A 20,265-nucleotide genomic window follows, 5' to 3' on the forward strand; every position below is an offset into this window, starting at 1 on the left:
CAGTGGAACTGACTGGAAAGAGAGGATATTTAATGAAGCACCTTGGGGCTTGAAATATCTGTTATTCAGTCTTCATGAAATAAGCCTCTCTTCAGAATTTTACATTCCCTTATTTCAACCAGTCAGGATCTCCAGCAAAGCCAGCCTGACCTTAAATGCCATCTGGACTGTACTTATGTATTCCAAACACCCTGAGAAGAGCCACATGCTTCTCATTCTTAGGTATATGAGCAGATAATAAGCCAAATCTGTACCACAATAATTTGCTCTCTCTTCAGGCTGTCCCTCTTTCAAGAACCCTTTCACATGAATTCATAAATCTACCCAAGATTTTTCTTACCCAGAAAATACATGAGAAACTCTGATGAGATTTCTCCTTTATAGCAGCGGAATCACAGAAGGTCCCATTCATGTTCCACCAGCTGACAACACTGAGTCAACAGCACGTTCACTAAACTGTTATCTCAGTACCCTGATAGCAAGGTCTAGCCTTGTAATTAGAACCAAGGGCATGAACCAGTGGCCATTTACACATCTGTGGGATGCTGAGCATCTCTGTATCAGCAGACTGAGGGCACTTCAGTAGGGTCTGACTCCACATCTCCATCTCCAGCTGAAATGGTCTTGCTTTGCCCTGTACTCCTCTGCCACTAAATCCATCCATGTAATTTTAAATCCCAAAATGTCTGTGCTCAGAAAGACATGCCTGAAAAGCTGTAGACGACCCTAAAGAAAGGTAAGAAGAGTTAAGAAGATATGAAAGTTCCTTTCCACCTTTTAATGAACAGCATATGAGCAGTAATGAGGAAACTTTACAAGGGATAAGCTGTTCTGCCTTGCCCTACAAGCAGCAGTTGTGATAGGCACTGCCTGTGCTGGTTTGCTTTCCACATCAACAAGGAATGCTCGGTGGGAGGAGGCTGCCCCACCCTTCTGCTCCCATCCCGGGTGGAGGAAGGGATGGGACAGAACCTCACAGGGCATTAATCTCCTTTGCTGTCCTGTGGGCTCCCACAGGCAAGCAAGAAATGCACAAAGGGCACTGGTGTGAGCATGCTGTCCTTCAGAGGCTCTGCTACAGTCCTGTGCACTGCACACCTCCACTCCAATTAGTTACAAATGGAAAAGAACTGAGAGACAGAATTACCCCCAGCTTTGCATTTATTAAAAGGTCACCACGAAAATGTGATTTTTTTTCCTGTGAACAGAGATATCAGAAGCTAATGAAATCTGAACTCAGTTACTGCTGCATGCATTTTTTTTTTTCAGTCGTCCTTTAGAATTAGACTTTATTCCCTTACACAGGCTACTACAGACTCCCATATTTGCTAAGGCAGGAAAGATTTAACAGGAAGGCTGAGGTTATGCACCTCTGCCTTCTTTCCACCCTACCTGCACTAGCAACTCTGACAATGTCACCTGGCAGCAGAATGACACAGAATTCATCATAATTTTAGCTGCACCTTTTCTAGTACAGACCCACAGGGAACATCTATGTGCATTCCACATACCCACACAAGATACATGCACTCATGTAGTAGAATCAAAAAATCATTTAGGTTGGGGAAAACTTCAAAGATCAAGTTTAATCTTTGTGTTAGGCAATGCTGATACCAATTACCTGTTTCATGTTCTGCCTATAAGCAGAGATAAATGTACCCTCACACACGTACACACAACCTTGTGCACACCTTCTAAGCACAGACTCTCATTTGCACACAACCAGAATAAGCAAATCCACAGGAAAATCATAATCATGTACATCCTGTCACTCACCCATGCTAAAACCCCTACAAACCTGCATGCTCTGTCCCCAAGCACACACCCTTCCTGACCCCCCCACCCCTAGGAATGCAAGAGGTCTGGGAATCAATAACCATTTACAGCCCTTCAATCCACCACTGTCAAGCTTGTTCTCCCCTGTTTGCAGTGACAGACAAGCAGAGTAAAGATGCAGGACATCAGCATGCAGAGGAGGGGAGGTGGGCACTGTGTCAGCATAAAAAGCAGGAAGGCACTGCTGAACCCAGCTGAGGCTGTTCTTGCCTCCTGCAGCCAACTGAGCAGAGCTGCCACTGTCCCAGAAATCTCCTGCTTTATTCCCAGGACATCAATGCAGAACAGAACAGGGCAACAACCACAGACCATTTTCCAGAAATAACGTAACTGTACACAGGAAAATTCAGAAACAATCCCATTCACCTGTTTCCAAAGCCTAAGCAAAGACCTCACCCACCTAAAAATGGGCTACATTATCAATATCATACCGAAATAACTTGATGCCATATCCTACAGAGGAGACAGTGTGAAACTAAATACACTTCAGGCACAGCAGGCCACCTTTAAAACTGTCAGGATGCTTTGCTGACCTTTTAAACAGAATGAACATGCAGATGCAGTGCACCTGAAAGCAGTCAATACCTCTACCAGTGGATTTCAAGCAACTTTGCAGCATCCAGAATAACCAAAAATCTGACAGTACTCCCAGTCTGACATGAGCTCTAACCATGTACCTCTGTCACAGCCCACAGCCTCACCTGCAGAACCTGCATCTGAACATCCCAGAGCTACTCAAGCTCAGTCCACAACATGGCCTCATTCTTAAAGCCCTGAGTTTACCACTGCATCTATATTCAGAGATCTCTATTCTGCATTACAAACAAATCCTATTATGCCAGGCCTGAATCTCTCCTGGGTAGACACTGGCATTAATATAAATATAATTATGGTTGTTTAATAAATGTACAATGTCTGCCGATGTATCTCGTTAAATTAACCACAAGAGTGAATTTTGCATTAGTCCTGACAAGGCCTATTTTCAAAGCTGACATTTAATACCAGGCCCCAATACAAATCATACTTCAGGGTACAAAAATCAATGGATTTGGCGAGAACTAAATGTGTGAAACCACAGAAGCAGTTTTGGTGGCTTGTTGCAGGTACCCAGCCTGTGCAACACCTTTACCTAGAGCTGATCAGTCAGATAAGAAATTCATTTCTGTGCATGTGGAGGTTAGCAGGGCTGTTCCTGACCCAGAGAAATCTTCAATACTCTGACCCTTGGAAGTCCTTCCAATCCCTGAACATACTGGCTTGATCAGAAAAGCAACCTTTCTGTCGCTCTTTCCAAGCCAGCCTGAGCTCCACTTTCAGATCCCATTTATTTCATTCTCCCTCACTGGAAGAGACAGAAGGGCTGCTCTTAAAAGGTCATTACAAAATTGGTGTCCAGCTGCCTACTGCACATTCACAGCTTTCATCTTTGGTGGAATGGCTCTGTCTGGTAGCACAGGTGACAGGGTTGACTTCAGGTGCCAATTCACCTGGGCTTAGGAGAGCTGAAGGTTGTGAACCAGTCACCAAGGAACCCAGGCTTGTTTGTTTATGTTGTGTTCCAGGGCTGTCTCTCTTCTTCCCCATCACTGCCAGCCAGTGAGGCATACATGCTCTGGGCCATCACGACATGGTGATGCAGCCCTTCTCCATAACTCACACAACAGATCCAAGCCTATTCCTCCTCAAGGCTAAAAAGAAAAATATGAGAAAGGCAGTAAAAATAGAACTGAAAGTATAATATGATGTAAAAAAAGAAAAAAGAAAAAAAAAAGAGGGCTAAGGTAAAGATCAGAAATGCTAGATTCATCCATTGTTTTCATGTAGAGACAGAAATTCAAACCAAATAATCTCACTCGACTTTCAATTACCTTGCAAGGTAAAATCATTTTATCAACTACCAGCTTCTCCCCAAACCACAAGTCTCTGTAGAATCTGCTGAGCAGTATCTTTTAAACAAATTACCACTTTCAAAAAAGTACCCATGAGCAAATGCAAACTGCCCTCATGGATCCTGTGGCAAAAGAAAATCTATATATCTGTTCTAAATTATATTTTATCAAATAAGTGATCTCCAGCAGGACTAAGCTGCTGTAACTGGACAAAATTTCTAGGCCTTTTTTAGCCCTGGTAGTACATAGCTATACTTCTCTCCCAAAATAATTTACACTATCTTTCTCAAACTCATTATAAAATATCTTTTTCATTGCTGTTTTGTATGAATTTCTGATTCAATTTCATTGTGGAATTCAGTCATTACTTCCAGCACCTCCATAGGCAACTTTGGTTTGTTCATAAAGCTAAGAGGAGGTAGGAAACAGTAAGAGATTTGGTGAGAAATGTTTTGAGAAAGATGCATTGTCTAAGACAAAACTTCTTTGTGAGACTATGACAGGGTACAGGTGACCTTTCTCAGGAAGAGCTGCTCAGCTCTTGGATGATGTTTTTGATCAGACCCCACAAGAAAAATGTCCTTGCAAGTTGAGCTCCCTTCTTCCCTACGAGGGATGGGGGCTGTTCTGTTTCAGGTGAGTACCACTGCCCCTGGGGTGTGCAATTAAGTCTCTTTATGGCTCAAGGAACATCTCATTATTGACACAATATATTACAAGTCTTACATGAGAAGCAGGGACAAGTTCAACAAAAGACCTTCTAGCAATCTAAATCCTTGCTTTGAAGCAGGCAGACTGGAATGAGTTTTCTTCAGCCAAAAGAAGGTAGTGACCTGCTCTGTGATCAGCTTTTTTCAATTTTTGCAAGTTATTTTAAAAGGTTGTGTTTTTACTCTAGTGCAAAATGGGAACACTGGCTTGAAATATCAGATTTCAAAGATAACAACCTGCTTTCCAGAACTTACATATCAATATTTTTATCTTCCATGGCAAAAGGTGCTGAGGAAGTGTTGACTGTGGTGATGATGACGACAATAGAAAATGAGGCAAAGAATCTTCAGAGGCATAAGTCCTACCTAGCCCCAAACTAGGAAGAATTTGGTCTCTTTGAATCAAACCCCTAAAGCAAAAATCTTGTACTAGGACTAAATACACAGTCAATAGAGTAGGAAGTTTCCCATTTCTGGGTCAGAAGTAACAAACTGAATTACTGTCTTATAGATTCCACTCCATGGCAGATAGAAAAGGTCGTGAAAATAAACAGTTTGTTCCCTTTGCTCTTAGTCCAGTGACCTAATAAATCCCAGAGGAAGAAATGATAAGGGCAAAGATAATCAGCATGTAGTATCATCACTATTGAAAACACCCAGACAAGAACCATAATCTTTGAAAAGATTAACATGGTAATGGGTGGAAAAAAGAAATGCCTCTAATAAATTAAAGGCTCTACTTCAATAAAGGCATCTGTTTAAAAATCTTATCCATGCAACAATTTCCACAGTAGTGTTCCAGAATTTATTTTCTGGTGATGGTTTCAAATACTTTCTTACTGTTCTAAGGACTGAATGCCATGAATTTTTATCTTCTTATATCCATTTCCAACATTACAATGCTCATGTCTATTTTCCCTATTTTCTTTTTCAGAGACAATAAATCCATGCTATTATTCTTTACAAGATTATTTTCACGAGCCACATTTAGGGAAATGACCTCTACTGTTGTTTACTCATTACTTTCAGAAATACTGTAAACAATTAGTGCTAACAAACAAGAAACTGAGACTGAAATAACAGAAATCTCTCTCACTATAATCAATCATGTAGACTTTTCATCAGTATTATGAGTCACTGTCCTCTACACTAATTATTACTTTCTTTTTGCTACTCAATCAGCATCATTTTTAACTGAACATGTCCTCAGTTCTTGATTAGAGAATTGTGCCTTTTTGGATATGTAACAAAATCCTTTTTAGAAAAGGACTCAATTTCTATTCATAATACTTCTAATTTTTTTTCCCCTCTTGTGGTCTGCTTTAACTCTAGTATTTCTTCAGCTCTGAAAAATCACCCTTATTAAGGAAAAAATATACAAGAAAACGTGCTAATAAGGAATACTGTCCCCTGCCCACAATAAATGTAATTGGGTCATGCTCACTGGTGTCTAGGTAACCACGAATTCCCACAACAAAGATTAATTCATCTTTTCCTGTTACAAAGTAGTCCAAAATAGAAGTGCAGTGGATGCTACATCTTTTGTGTTACAAATTAGTTACCTGTAATGTTTGGAATCTTTAATAGCATTTACTGCTGCCACACAAAATCTCAAGATATCACCCAAACTGAAGCCCATGGTGACACTTTTTTTGCATGGAATGCAAGTGCTTCTGGGGTAGCTTATCCCATTTTCTGGTTTAATTCAGTGTGCCAAGGAGGATCATTTTCTAGCCTTTGCCATCCTACCTGCAGTATGTAAACCTGAATTATCAGTAAATGAAGATGCATCACCCTGCCACTCCCCTCATCCCAGCCAGACATGCCACTGCCCCTTCTGTCCTCCCCAAGCAGGGAACAGACCAGTGCCTGGAGGTGTTTAATTTCAAGAATTTCCAATATTTTCCTAGTACAGCCAGTTAAATTACACCTTATCAACAGAGATGATCTTTCAATTAGTCTTGCTCATTATTCTTTAGCACTAGTGTGGAGACATTTGAGAAAATATTGCATCTGCAGTTTTTCCTGTATTGGTTCAGTTTATTTATGACAAGGTGTTTGAGTTTGAACTGTGTTTGTTTTCATAGGGCTTGCCCCCCTACACTTCATGAAAGGTTAGTTTTCTTCTTCCAAAGTGCAAGGGACTCTCATCCACGTGATCTCCCTGAGCACTGGAACATGGCTCACTTCTCCAAAAAAGCTCTTCTGCTTCAGATCAGTTATTGCAACCAATAATCATCTTTCATCCCTCCCTTGATTTGCACCTTTAAAAAAACGCTCTGGTAAAATCATCAAGATTTTTGTCTTCCCTTTTCATCAAAAGCCCAGAAGAATCCTATCATATAGAGCTCCACGTGTTTCTCTGCCATCTGTTCCCAAAATAAATCATCCAAATGTGCCTTTGTATCCCATACTTCTTGTCTAGACAGACAATGCAGTGTCACGTTGTACTTGTGTTTACTCCTCTGTCCACTCTAGCTAAGTGAGGCTCATTTATGACAACTACTTGTCTGAAAATATCCCAGTGGTTGTTTGCTTTGCAGAAAAAGACATTCAGAGATATCCTTCTAATTCTCTATAGAGAAAAGTATCACACATCATCAGCATTGAACGTCTCTCAATTCTCTTTCTTCTCTTGGCTGTAAGTAACCGAATTTTTTTCATTATTATTTTTATTATTATTATTATTTCTACTATCTTCAGCCTCATCAGATCTGAGCCTTGCCTGCTTATGACAAGTAAGCAAATTATTTCTAAAATGTCCCCAATATCTGCGTCTCTGCATGTTGCATGCTGTGCCAAAATGTCTCTTTCTAGACCACATATCTTCACTTGTAGATCTCCCACCATATGGCAGCACATGTATTCCTTAAACAAAAATTAGAATATAACACATCCAAGGGAGATCACAGCAGTTTTTTTGGGTTTTATTTCATCATCCATATGCAGTATGCAATGCAGAGTCTTACCTAAAGATAAGCCATAAAACTTCAAATTCCATCCCAAATTCTTCTGCTAGGCTTATCAATTTCTGTCTCAGAGTTCATCTGGCATAAGCATACCCCCACTTTACAAGTTTATCACACACAGAAGAACATATTTCTGCTCTGGTATTCAAAACTAAAGTGTTTACAATTTAGTTTGGCTTAATTTACTTTAGAAATGAGTTAAGCCAAATTTAATTAAGGCCACCTTAATTCTGCTTCAGAGTGTTGACATGTAGCTTAATGTGGTTTAGCACAAGAATTTCCACTTGCACCTCTACTTAATTCAGAGGCACTTTCCTGCATGTTCTGATATAGACAAACTATTAAAGAATTAAGCATGTTTAATTAATTATCAAAAAAGATTGAAAGGTCGCTTAGGTTGCATTGTGTAAGTACCTTCAAGAGAACAAACTCTAAGTTACAAAAGGTCTCTCTAAACTAGCAGAGAAAAATAGTACAAATGCAGTTAAAACATCAGGCAGATGAATTCAAATGAGAATAAGGCAGTAATATTTAACAGTTACTGACACCTAGAAAATACCAAGGGACCAGATAGATTTCCAATCATATGATATTCTCAAATCCAGCCTGGATATTTTTCTGTTTACACAAACACAAGTTAATGGGCTTTGTACAAAGCTGCCTGGGTGAAGCCCAAAGGCTTAAGATGTACAATAGGTCAAACCAGAAGAACTAAATCTCATCTAATCACCAAAGCTTCATGAATTGTTATTAAAATTCTGTTTTCTGTGCTTAATATCTTTCCCAGTGACTGTAGCCCTCCCTGCTACAGGAAAGGCTGCACCTGGACATGGCAGAGGAGGGCAGGAGCACAGAGCTCCCTTTGTTCTTGTTGTGACTCTGGAAAATTTTGCAAGTCTTTACTCTAGACTTGAGACAGCATTACAGAAAGGCAGAGAGGCTGTGGAGCTGTGCTGCACAGGACACTGTTATCATACCCAAGGAGCAGAACTTCCAGATGTGGACTCGTGCAATACCCACCTTCTCTAGTTGGCAGACCTGATTTTTTCTCGAGGACAAGTCCACCACCCAGGACAGTTTGCAGACACACACATATTATTTATGATGTTTACAGTACCAGGCAAGGGCACATGTTCTGATTTTAGCAAAAAAATACATCAGCACTCAGTCAGTAAGGAAGGAATTTAGGAATTTAGTCAATGCACAGAAATAATAATCAGATCTGCTATACTGGGCAACTGTAAATCGTTTTTTGTGGTAGAAGAAAAATAGAGAAAAGGTAACAATTAGTAAAAGGGTTCAGAACACCTGAAAAATAAATAAATCTGAATTGGAAACAAAATAAGGAAATGAACCAAACAGAGAAGAGCTGGGTGGAACCAGAATGTATCTGCAGATCTGGAGACTGAAGAGAATAAACAGACCATCTAGTGTGATTTTGGAGGAGAACAGACCAGGGGATCTGGATAACACAGTGCATAACAAAGGCATGAGGATGCCAGTGAGCATGACAGAGCTGACAGACAAGCAAACTGGGAACTACTGCAGCTCTGGGAAGCACATTTTACAAGGATACAGAAAACAGCTGAAGGAAGATTAGATTTCAAAATATAGTTTATGCTTAATAACAGATGACATATACATATTATAGGCATCAACTGGTACAATGCACTGCTGCAGGAAGCCCTGTCTGATAAAGGATTACAAAAGAGAATGAAAAAGTGACATAATTATTCATAGAGAATGTAGCTCATTATTCCAAGTTTTGAAAATTATAATCAGGGCTCATGTTGTAGTGTATGAAGCAGAGGAGAGGCAGGTCAGGCTGGTAGGATTATTTCCTTTCTGTGTCTTAGTGTAATTGAATCAGTTGTCTTACAGGCAGGTTTTGTCTTCTTCAGAGCCATGAGGAAAGAGTGTCTGCATGAGGCAGGATACCTGATTATATGGACCAGTGGTCTGATCCAGCATGGCAAATGTTATGATCCTAAGAGGAAAGAAATTCATCTTTACAGAAAATCCTGTAATCAAAAAACTTTGAACTTTAGATGCTTCTAAAAATCCATGCATAGTCAAAGGCAAACATGGCTTTTTTAGCCCGTGCTATTCCACCTACCCATTCTTATTTTCCATGCCTGAGGAGTTCATGATTAGACTAGGAGCTTCATCAAAGGGCAATTTTCAGCTGCCAAATAGATTTGTACAATAAATCCACACGGGGCCAGATTAACAAGCAAGAGAGACATCAGAAATCAAAAAGCTAGCTGCTGTAATTCCCCAGAAAACTTGAAAGGATGATGTGCAATGATATTTGTGCTTTTAAAGGGGCACCATTGAAATGCTCTGTTTAGTTTTCATTAGGATGTTGCTTTTCTATTCCTCAACCTTCCCAAGAGGTTTTGCTTTAGAAGACTGAGATCCCACGGACATTCAAGGTCATGCCATTCTGGATTTCTTAGTGGACTTCAAATAAAGCAATAACATTTCATCCAGAAAAATCATGTGTGTGTGTGTGACTGCAGTTGTCTGATTTGTCAGTATAATATTTTAAATAGAAAATGAAAAATAATCTTTAAATATTGAATTTGCTTTATTTTTATACTTTTTCTGTTTGCTCTAATAATTTGTACTGTGAATGTAGTTAAGGCTCTAACATCTGAAGTCAAACCAGGTCCTCAGCTATGCCCATAAACTGAATAAATACAATTCAGAGATTAGCCTGACCATAAATTGCTAGGCATTTTCAGCCTTCAGGCACTACAAAAGACTGTTTGACTTCTGAGCATGGCAGCACTGATTTTAATACTGGGAGAGCTTGTTCCTCCTTACAGCACATGGACAAACCTACTCCCTCAATCACAAGGTGACAGCATTTCTTGTTTTTATGTCTCCACATGAGTACACTGGTTTTGTTCATTTTCAAATGGGGACACAATAGCAGTCACTTGTCAACAGGGTGAAAATACGGAGGTGAGCCACTGATTCATGTCTTGTTCCCTCACAAAATGCAATTTCTTCTCCATGCAACCCCAAGTGCAATAGCAAATAGCTTATTTTGCTTCAAGTGCCTGGGCTGCCCAGATTGGTAATGTCAAAACCTGGGATTCCTCCATCTAGTCCTGCTCTCTCAAATGCTGGAAGATGGATATGACAGGACACTTGCACTTCTGATTCTGTGCAGTCCTGTTGCTCATCCACTTTCTAGAGAAACAGTTTGATAGCCCCTGTCAGTGCCTATCAACTCCCTTCTGGAGCACAGCTTTGGAATATGGGAAGACTGGCTTGCAACCAGGTACCTGGGGAAGTGCAAAAGCAGCTGAGGGGGGAAAATCCCATAAACAAACTAGAAATATCAGTTGTTTACAACACACTGGGGGAAAAAAAAGAAATCTAAAGGAAGATCAACATTCAAGATACACATTATTCAAGATGATGCCTGTTTTCCACTCCTCAGCCCCATGGAGCTTGCTGTGTCCCTAGGTTTAACAAAAAGCCAACCACCAGCTAGGACACACCATTAACACTGCTAACATCATAAGCAAATGAAAGGAATGCAGGAGATTTTCAGGATTTGTTGGAAAAAGCTCTTCAAGGGTGAGTCTCAAGAAGAAAGGGTAAACAGCAGAGCTAATACAACTGTATGACAGTGGGAAAGGGTGGGCCAAAAAAGAGATACATGACAGCTCTGCTTTTCTATTCTACATGCCTGTCATGCCCACTGAATCTCAACAGGGCTGGACACCTCCCAGCTTTGCAGAGTCAAATCTATTATGATCTCACTTCTGTTGTCATATTTTATTGTGCTGTAATTTAACCAGATGGCATGGGACGTCTTCTCAAGGTCATAGCAAGTCAGGGATACAGCTGGCTCAACATCCCAGAAGAAAGAATTATCAAAATAAGATGTGAAAAATTAATTTAGTATCTTTGTTCATGATCCAGTTAGCACCAGTGACCATCTTGAGCCATACATACAAAAAGAAATTAATTCCAATATATCTTTTCTTGGGTGCTCAGCAATAATGAGAAGGAATAAAATAATTGTTTCCCAGTGCCCCTGATAATTCTTGCATGGGGTTTTAGTGCTTCCTGGGTGCTCTGGGGACAGGGAGGCTAAAGAAAGCTCTGTACTGTTCTTCTCCAGCATCCTTCTCCCCTGGTTCGAGTAACAGTGTGAGTTCAAGCACAATGGAACATTCCTCCATCCTCCAACACTCAGATCCTGGAGCCCAGGAACAGCAAAGCAGATGGGCTGAGCAACAGCTGAAACCCACTGCAGCAGGTGCTGGGAAGGATTTTTTCCAAAAAACATTTCAAGGCAGCATCCATGGGACACCTCACCAGATGGACAAGTGCAGGCAGCCACCCCTGTACTGACTTCTGGAAAGAGTTAACAAATCATTCAGTCATGGTAGGAAAACATTTGTTTGTTTGTTTGTTTGTTTGTTTGTTTGTTTGTTTGTTTGTTTGTACAGCAGCAAACTCTGCCTACTGGACTAAGGGCCCACGGCTTTTCCAGAGTCATTCACCATTTGGCAAACATGGAAAGAAGGGCTGACTTCTCAGCAAAAACTTTAATACTGTTACTCTAATGCCAGAAAACGGGTTTTAACCCTATATAGGGTTGGAAATCCCCAAAACAATTTCTCTGGAGAAAAAAACAAACCCAAAAAAAAAAAACCCAAAAAACAAACAACCCCCCCAAAAAAGCCAAAACAAAACAAAAAAAAAAAAAAGAAACCTGAAACAAAACCAAACAAAAACCCAACAACAAAGAAACAAACCAACCAACCAACAACACAAAAAAACCCCACAAAAACATTTCTCATATGTAGTGATAAGAAGAATGACCCTACTCAATGACTGATCTTTTCCAAAACAGCAAGGTTATACTGACTCTGGAATGGACAAGGAAATGGGAAAACTGAGTATGGAGACCAGCATTACCTTCTTGCAAATTTTACTAATTTGAATGCAAATAAATAGCACCCCGTCCATATGGCAACATTGAGCTCCCTCAACAAAAATTAGCAGATGGCAAAAACATCCATGACTTTTGGAAACAGAGATGGCATTTACACCTCATGTAGTATCACTCACACCTGCTTTAATACAACTGTCTCAGTCCCCATCAAGAAAGAGGAGATCTGCTGGGGTGATCCTACAGGTGAACTCTGGATTTTCTGTAGATATAAGGCCCAAAGAATCCCTACAGTGTTCTGTAATTTGCTTTTCCAAACAATCAGAGAGCCAAAATCAACACACCTTCCAACAGATCTGAGCACAGCTGTGATTTCTTAGTTAGCATCTTGTCGAATAATAAAACAAACAAACCAATAAAATCACTTAACAAGGGGAAATATTCCTGTACTTCATGTAAGAATTTCATATAAGAACTTTGTTTAAGAACCTTGTAGATTTAAGTATCAACAAGAAGGACAAACACCCACCATCTCCTGATTTGTTTGCTCAGAAACCCTCTCTTCTTCCCCCACTTGCTAAATATCATTAATCCCTACAAAGCTCTATGAAGTGAGGCCCACAAGCCTAAAAGGTACAATTAGAATATCTCACAAATGAATCACCAATCAATTAGTGCAAGGGGTGGGCGGAAATAACAGAGGCAGGAAAATAAAGCAAATAGGATGCCTTGGATAACAACTTAAGAAAAGGCAAAAAACAACACTCTTAATTTGAAACATCAGTCCTTAGATTAATATTAGATAACTTTTTTTTTTTCCTATACTTTTCTTGCTGTTACAGCTGCTTCCAATTTGAGCCACTTTGGACCAGAACTGGAAGCAGACTTATCAGAAAGAAAAATTATTCTTTCTTATTCTCAGCATCTGCTTTAGAATGCAGTCTCTAGAGCACTGAGGGTCAGCTAAAAAACACACATTTTAGAGATTTTTTTTTTTTTTTAAGAAGCTTTTGAACGCTTTTGAGACTTACTCATACTAAGGAAAAGTATAAGCTCTGGGGCACAAAAGAAATCAGAAATGGCAAAGAGTCTGTAAGACTTGCAAAGACGATGTAATAATTTTCCAGAAATGTACACCAGAAAGCATAGAATATATCCCATTTCTCTATTTTTTTCTGTCTACAACTACTTATCAAACATGCTTCATGGCAAGAATATTGCTGAAATAATTTTTTTGGTGGCTGAATACTGGCAACAAGCCAAATTAAAATTATTTGCAAGTTTTTGCACCAGACTTCCAATTACAAGAACAATATACATCTTACTGGAGAACAGAAGCAGCACCATGTGACCTGTAAACTCCATCAAAACAACTCAATTTCTGACTATTAACTGTAATAAAATGCTTATGAATAAAACATGCGTAAAAATTCCTCACAGAAATTTGGTAAGTAATCTTCGAAAGTATGGAAGATAAAGAAAACATTTAATTGCATACTGATAATTATGAATAAACAGTGCTGCAATTCAGTGGTCAATCCGACATGGGTAACAATTTGGCTCATCTGGGCAGGAGATCAAACCAGAGCAGGCCTCTTCTGAAGGATGAGAAAGAGGAGAGGCTTTCATCTTGGCATATTGCTTCAGTTCAGCCACTCTTCCATGGCAAATCACGGATTCATCACTCATTTAAATATGTTAGCCCATGCTGGTCAGGCTAAAGGGGATGGATAATATTAGATCTTCTAATTAGACTAACTCTCACCACTTCTGTCCAGCAAAGATCTTTTGAATTAATATCAAGAGTGCCCTATGAACTGTATGACCACACTGCTCAGTGCTGAGGTCTCCAGTTCCAGTGTCTCTGCAAAGGGATGGATTTTCCTCTAATCAAGTCCTATGAGAAAATTTGGGTTATTTAATTCCTCTTACTCAGAATAATTCAAATGGACAGGGAAAAAAAAAATTCTTATTTCTCCACTCTCCCAAAAGCTATCTTCAAAGAGGGATCCATACCAGCAGTAAAATCTCCTTCACAAGATACTGTCAAGATACGTGCAATAATTTTAAAACTCATTTGTTACTCCTTGTTGTTTATAATCGGTTTGAAGGAAAAAGCTAAAATCTATTTCCATTAGTACTCTAACTCCTCCATCAGGCACACCAGGCCAAGGAAACTGCTTTTCCAACATAACATGTACACAAAGAGCATGAAGCTCGATTTTTTAGATTAGCTGTATTACCAAGACATATGGCTTGGAACTCAGCTGTACACCCTGGCACTAAAGGTATTAACTTGGAGGATGATGGATGCAATAATGAATGGAACAGCACAGTGGAATGTGCTATAGAAGGGCTCTAATTAGCAGGCAAGGTAACAAGGAATCAGGAAGAACGGTGAAAGAGTGTGACATGACAGAACAGTAATTCTTCCAGGGTCACGGCTGTACCTCTGTTCAGAACTCCTCACAGCACAGCCTTACATTCAGGCTTTTCAAAAACAAAGATGAGCAGAGGGCTCTGCATCCCACAAAAGGGAGGCAGCAATTGAAATCAAGTTGAGCTGGAAGGGTAAAATCTCCAATGAGGGACCTATGCAGACAGTCATCACATGAGCAAGGAAATGATAAGGGATTTATTATTTTATTATTGATATTTTCTGGTTTCACCACCTGATTGCAAATCCGCAGAAACAGGAGGCAAAATTCCCTGTGCAACTTTGTTACTTTGTTTTTAGCAACTTTCAAATGGAGATAGGGCTCCTCGAAGATTGATTTGGGCAATCCAGACAAGATGAAAAAGAGTTTGGATATTTTACCACCTTCTTTTCTTGTTCCTAGGTTGAACAAAACCTTAGATAAGATCAATAGTTTCTTTAGTTTTATGTTTCGCTTCCTTAAGGGTAGTTGGCTTATTGCATTTCAATTGATCACACAGACAGGGAGATTCTCAGACAAACCATCTCTTTTCTCCTTTCATTTCCACCCTCCTCTCCATTTGAAATCAAATGACTTTTAAAGGAAGCTGGGGTCACTATTGTTTCTCATTTACATATCAATAGTACCCAATTCCTGCCTTATCTTTCAATCACTAAAGGATTTTAAAATTTCAGTCCAAGAGAGGAGACACACATTCCAGGGGAAAAATTCTCACAGCTTTTCTATCAGGAAAACTGAAGTTCTGGTTTACCTCAGCCCTTCCTCGACCTGTGGTGAGTTGAGGTACACTCACCAGCCTTGTGCAATTAATATTTTAACCTCTTGTAGCCTCTCTACAGCTTTCTTGTTCTTCCTAAATCCTTTGGACAATCCCCACCAGATGCCTCTGTGCAGCTCCAAGTGCTCTACCTGTGCTCACAGCCAGCAAAGCAGCTGCTTCAATGAATTCCTTGCTTGAATTGAAAAGGAAAAAAAAAAAGCTTGAAAGCTGGAAAAAAACCTAAAGATCAGGTCTGCTGCTCTCTGAGAGAAGCCTGACCACTGTTTCACTGAATGATGCTGGACTTGGGAGCCTTTGCTGCATTTAACAAGATGTTTTAAATCTTTGCTGTTTGTACTGTACTTCAAGGTGTAAAATTAAAAAAACAAAAGGGGGAAATTCTGGATATATCCCTACAGGGAGATCAGTCATATGCAATTAAAAAACTGACTCAATGATCCACAGTTAAAGAAATCTTCCAAACCAAATGTCAGAAAGCCCTAAGTGTAGGACATTGTCATCTTCTGCCTGAGCATTAGTGTCATTCTACTGCTTAGACACATCCAACTTCAGGGTCCAAGAGTGAAGAACTCATGTTGAAGCCACTAGAAAAACATGACCCCTTATGTGATTAATTTCCAGTTTACAAGAATGATTTAGGGCTCCAAGCTTTGGCTTGATAGATGGAAGCTGAGGATTAAATTGTATTTATGCAACAAAATCTTCAGTTGAGTCTGTCAATTCCACACTCTTACTAATCCACTTGTAAGAGCAAGTAAATAGGACCAACTCTAAAGACCACTAAAAAGAAGAGGAAATAGCTTATAAGTATCTATTTTCTGTAAGATATGTATTTACTGTGTATTTGCATTATGTATGTATTTGTGTGTTATTATGTATGTATTATGCATTTATTATGTATTGCATTATGTATGTATTTATATGCAGCTCCAGTATAATCAACATATGAAATTATATTTTATTTTGATACTAACAAGTTGGGTACTTAGTGCATTAGGAAAAAAATAGTGGAAATATTTTAAATCTTCCTGAATCACAGAAGCTGCAATAAGTGTTTGTATTGTCCTTATGATAGAGAAATGGTGAAGGAATTCATCTTTGAGATAAATCATAACCCTAAACAAAAAGAAAAAATCTTAAAAAACCAGACAAGAATACGTGGCCTCATAAACATAACCCAGAGATCCAATTAAGATTCAGCTTTTCAAGGCATTCATAATGGGAATTTCAGAACTGCTTTACAGCTTTCAGACTTCCTTGAGATGCACGGGAACACTGGATTCTCTCACCAGGCACAAGCCCTCATATGTGAACTTGCTCTTGTCCTCAGTGGCTGGTTGTGGCTCTGATCAGTGTCAATAAAGAGGACAAGAAGAAATAGAAACATTTCTAGAAATAGAAAATAATTTCATATATTTTAAGAGATTTCTCTTCCTACTATTTCAAGCATCTAATACACACATGAAGCAATTTTGGTTAAACACCTCAGAGATGCTGATGGAGAACAAGTCATTAAATATCAATAAAATCTAAAGTGTCACTGGTTTTAGATCTTACTGTGGTTATCTAAGAAATCAGTGAAATCCTCCTCTACAGAGATCATTTGGAGCTTTGTCATTGATTTCAGTCAAAGTAGATTTCCCCCCACTGTCTAAAAAGATTCAAACCCACTGTCTTGACCTGTGGTGCCTATTAAAAAGCCATTAGCACTTCTCAGGACTAGAGAGTGTCAGATATAATTGCCCTGGGCACTACACTCTCTTGATTTTAACTATCTGTCGTTTTTTAATTCTGCCTTTCCTGTCCTGGAATTGATGTGTGTATAGCAGAGCATGGTTAAAACAGCAGCTGAATACTTCCTGCTACATTCTACAGAGAGGTAAAAGGATTAGTATAGAGCTTACAAAGATAATAATTTGAATGTCTTATTAATTAATTGTTATTTGCAATAATGGCTCTTTCCTTAAGGGTCTTTCAGGATCCTTAACTGCTTATTAATGTGCAGATAAGGATTGCTCCCTAGTGGAAGAAATGAGGTGGAATGTAGAAGCCTTTCAAATGAAAGCAACAGGTTTGGAATAAGAAAAGGCAAGAAATTAATCATTCACATGAAGGGACAATTCTGATCGCTCAAATACAATCACCCGACTTTATCCTTTATGCTTAAAAATTGCCAGGAGATCTCCCAGCTGGATGCCTGATGCATTTGGTACAAGTACAGCCCTTCCTACCAACCTCATTTGATGTGGAATTTGAGTCTGTCTAGTCACAGTCTCAGGCATAGCTTGAATTCATTGTCATCTGCCAAAAGTATCCTTATATTGCCTACCTGTGCTTGTCAGGAGCAGGCAACTCCAAATGCAGGATTTTCAGTGGAGGCTCTTAAATTTAGCCATTTAGGTGAAAGCTCAGGCAATGAGCCTGTACCAACGAGTATTCCAGTTAATTACCTTAGAATTAGGCTCAAAAATATCCTTATGGCCTGCCAGAACTTTTATTACAAGAGTGTGAAAGTCCTTGTAAGCATAAGTCCCTATATCATCCCCAAACACTCCTTTCTTCAGCTCAGTGCTTTTGGCTCCAGATTGGAGTTTCCTTTTATTTCCCTGCTGAATGAAACCTCAGAGAGGGACTCTACTTTCTTGGCATGGAAGGTAAAAGAATGAGGGGTAAAAGAATGAGATTCCCCTGGAAAGAAATTCTGGCTCCGTGGATCTGGAGAGAGCACACAGTGCTCAGCAATGGCCATCTCCTCCATCCAAGCTCATGAGACGTGCATTAGGAGGGTGGCAGAGGGTTTTTCTGAGAGATTTACTCACTCTGTAGAGTCCGTGGCTGCAGCTGCAGTAGGTGCTTTCCATGGTGTAGCTCCTCAGCACCCCCATTTCCTTCCACACCACCACACGTGCCGTCGACGCCCGGGACTTCTCCACCAGGAAGCTGCAGCTGTTCATGACAAATGCAGGGGCCACTTTATCCAGGATTTTGGGAAGAGTCTGTGAGAGAAATGAATTGCACAGATGTGCACGTGTTGATACCATACACACACATAGAGGCCTGTGTTTTAATGTGTCCATAATCACATCTATCTATAGATACTGAGAGCTCCAACTGGTGCATTATCTCCATCCCACGTGAAACCCTCAGATTCTAACATTTGCTTCATTCCAAAGACTAAAATGCAAAGTTTCTATAGATTTGACATATATCACTCAAAATCAAATATTTGTACACCGAATAGTTTGGGTGAAGTGCTGAAATTAGTTTTGTTCTTAAGCTGCTTCAGCCAACCTACACCTTCCTGCTGAGCTGCCAAGAGTCAGAGCTCAGTACCTGACATCCCTATTCTCCCCTCTACAGTTCCATTATATCTCCTCCCACCATAAATCCAGGGTCTGACAAGGGATTGAGCCACGGGAGGAATTTTGTCTGAAGCTGGTATAGAGCAGACAAAGGGGATCTGCTTTCTCGTAGAACATCACACATAATTATGTGAAAATAAAGCTCAGCATTAAACTAACTTGCATTGTGAAACAAACCAAAATATTCTCTTCCAGGTCCAAACAATATATTTTATACAGTTTGCTTAAAGAATCACAATAAAAATTAATAATGAAACCAGTAAATATTTTATCTTAGCCCTAAGTGATTTTCTTACTCTCAAAATCATATTTCCTAACAATGTCTATAAACACTCCTGAAGTATCAAATATTCCATCAGTGACGAGGCAACAATAACTTAGTCGTTACAGAGGGCTAAATGTGTTATTTTTACACTCTATAAAAACAGAAAACAGCTACATAGGGCACACCTAGTGCTAATGAATAGACTGTGCTGTTATATACACACACACCTATGGGTTATATCTGTGTTTGTCTGAACTTCAGTGCTGCTACACCAACCACATGTGCCAAAACACCATTTGATCCACCCAGAGGAGACTAAGAAAAATTAGAACATTTGTTATTTCTTTTATGACAGTTTTCTTTAACACCTGAACCGAATGGAATCCTACAGGAGGAGTTCCCACATATTGTTAGTGACATTTACCTTTGAATTTCATTCAGTTTGAGTAGTGAAAACTAACAACTAATTTTACTTTCTATCAGCTTCACCAACTAATTCTGAGGAACTGTTCTATTCTTTTGGGCTTTATTTCATATCACTGTATGGGAATATTTGGTTTGAAAGTGATTGAGTAATGTCCTTTCCTAAAATATGCTTGCTATGAGTGATACATATTTGGTTTAAACTACTTTACGAAATCTCTTGCAAACTACTTAACCATACATATCTTTTATTTATACATATTTAATTTTCAGTGTATTTTGGCCACAACCAGCACTGGTCTCCTCCAGTTCCATGAGATCCATTTTTCAGATGAAAAAACTGAGGCAGAGAAAACTAGAACAAAGCAAAAAACTTCACTTTAAATCTGAGACCACCTCAAGCCTCAATCTCAAGTCAAGATCTCCAGTGTGTTACTGTGAGCTGCAACACTCTCTTTCCTGTGGGCACTGGAACAGAGAAACCTTGAAAATTCACTTCTTGCCTTTGATAAAGCATCCAACGTTTCTACACTGCCTTCAGTCTGCTACTTGCTGCACAGAGATCACAAAATTGTATGGTTTCATGCACAGCTTCCAGGTTTTCCTGGATTTTCACTAAGAAGGAATCAAAAATAGGCAGCAGAACCACAGCACAACCATGAGACCCAGTT

The 20,265-nt window shown here is 39.4% G+C and overlaps 1 protein-coding gene across 2 annotated transcripts in view; it reads right to left on the reverse strand.

Moving 5' to 3' along the window:
* The window catches only part of AGBL1 (AGBL carboxypeptidase 1), a 266,522-nt gene that overhangs the window by 101,090 nt on the left and 145,167 nt on the right, over positions 1-20,265 (reverse strand). For both annotated transcript variants that reach the window (XM_088172621.1, XM_088172620.1), the window contains exon 21: positions 18,364-18,540. In XM_088172621.1, coding sequence (XP_088028747.1) covers positions 18,364-18,540 — 177 coding nt within the window. The remainder of the gene's footprint in view (positions 1-18,363; positions 18,541-20,265) is intronic.

The sequence above is a fragment of the Sturnus vulgaris genome, chromosome 13, assembly GCF_052056855.1.
Source record: "Sturnus vulgaris isolate bStuVul1 chromosome 13, bStuVul1.hap1, whole genome shotgun sequence".
NCBI lineage: Eukaryota > Metazoa > Chordata > Aves > Passeriformes > Sturnidae > Sturnus > Sturnus vulgaris.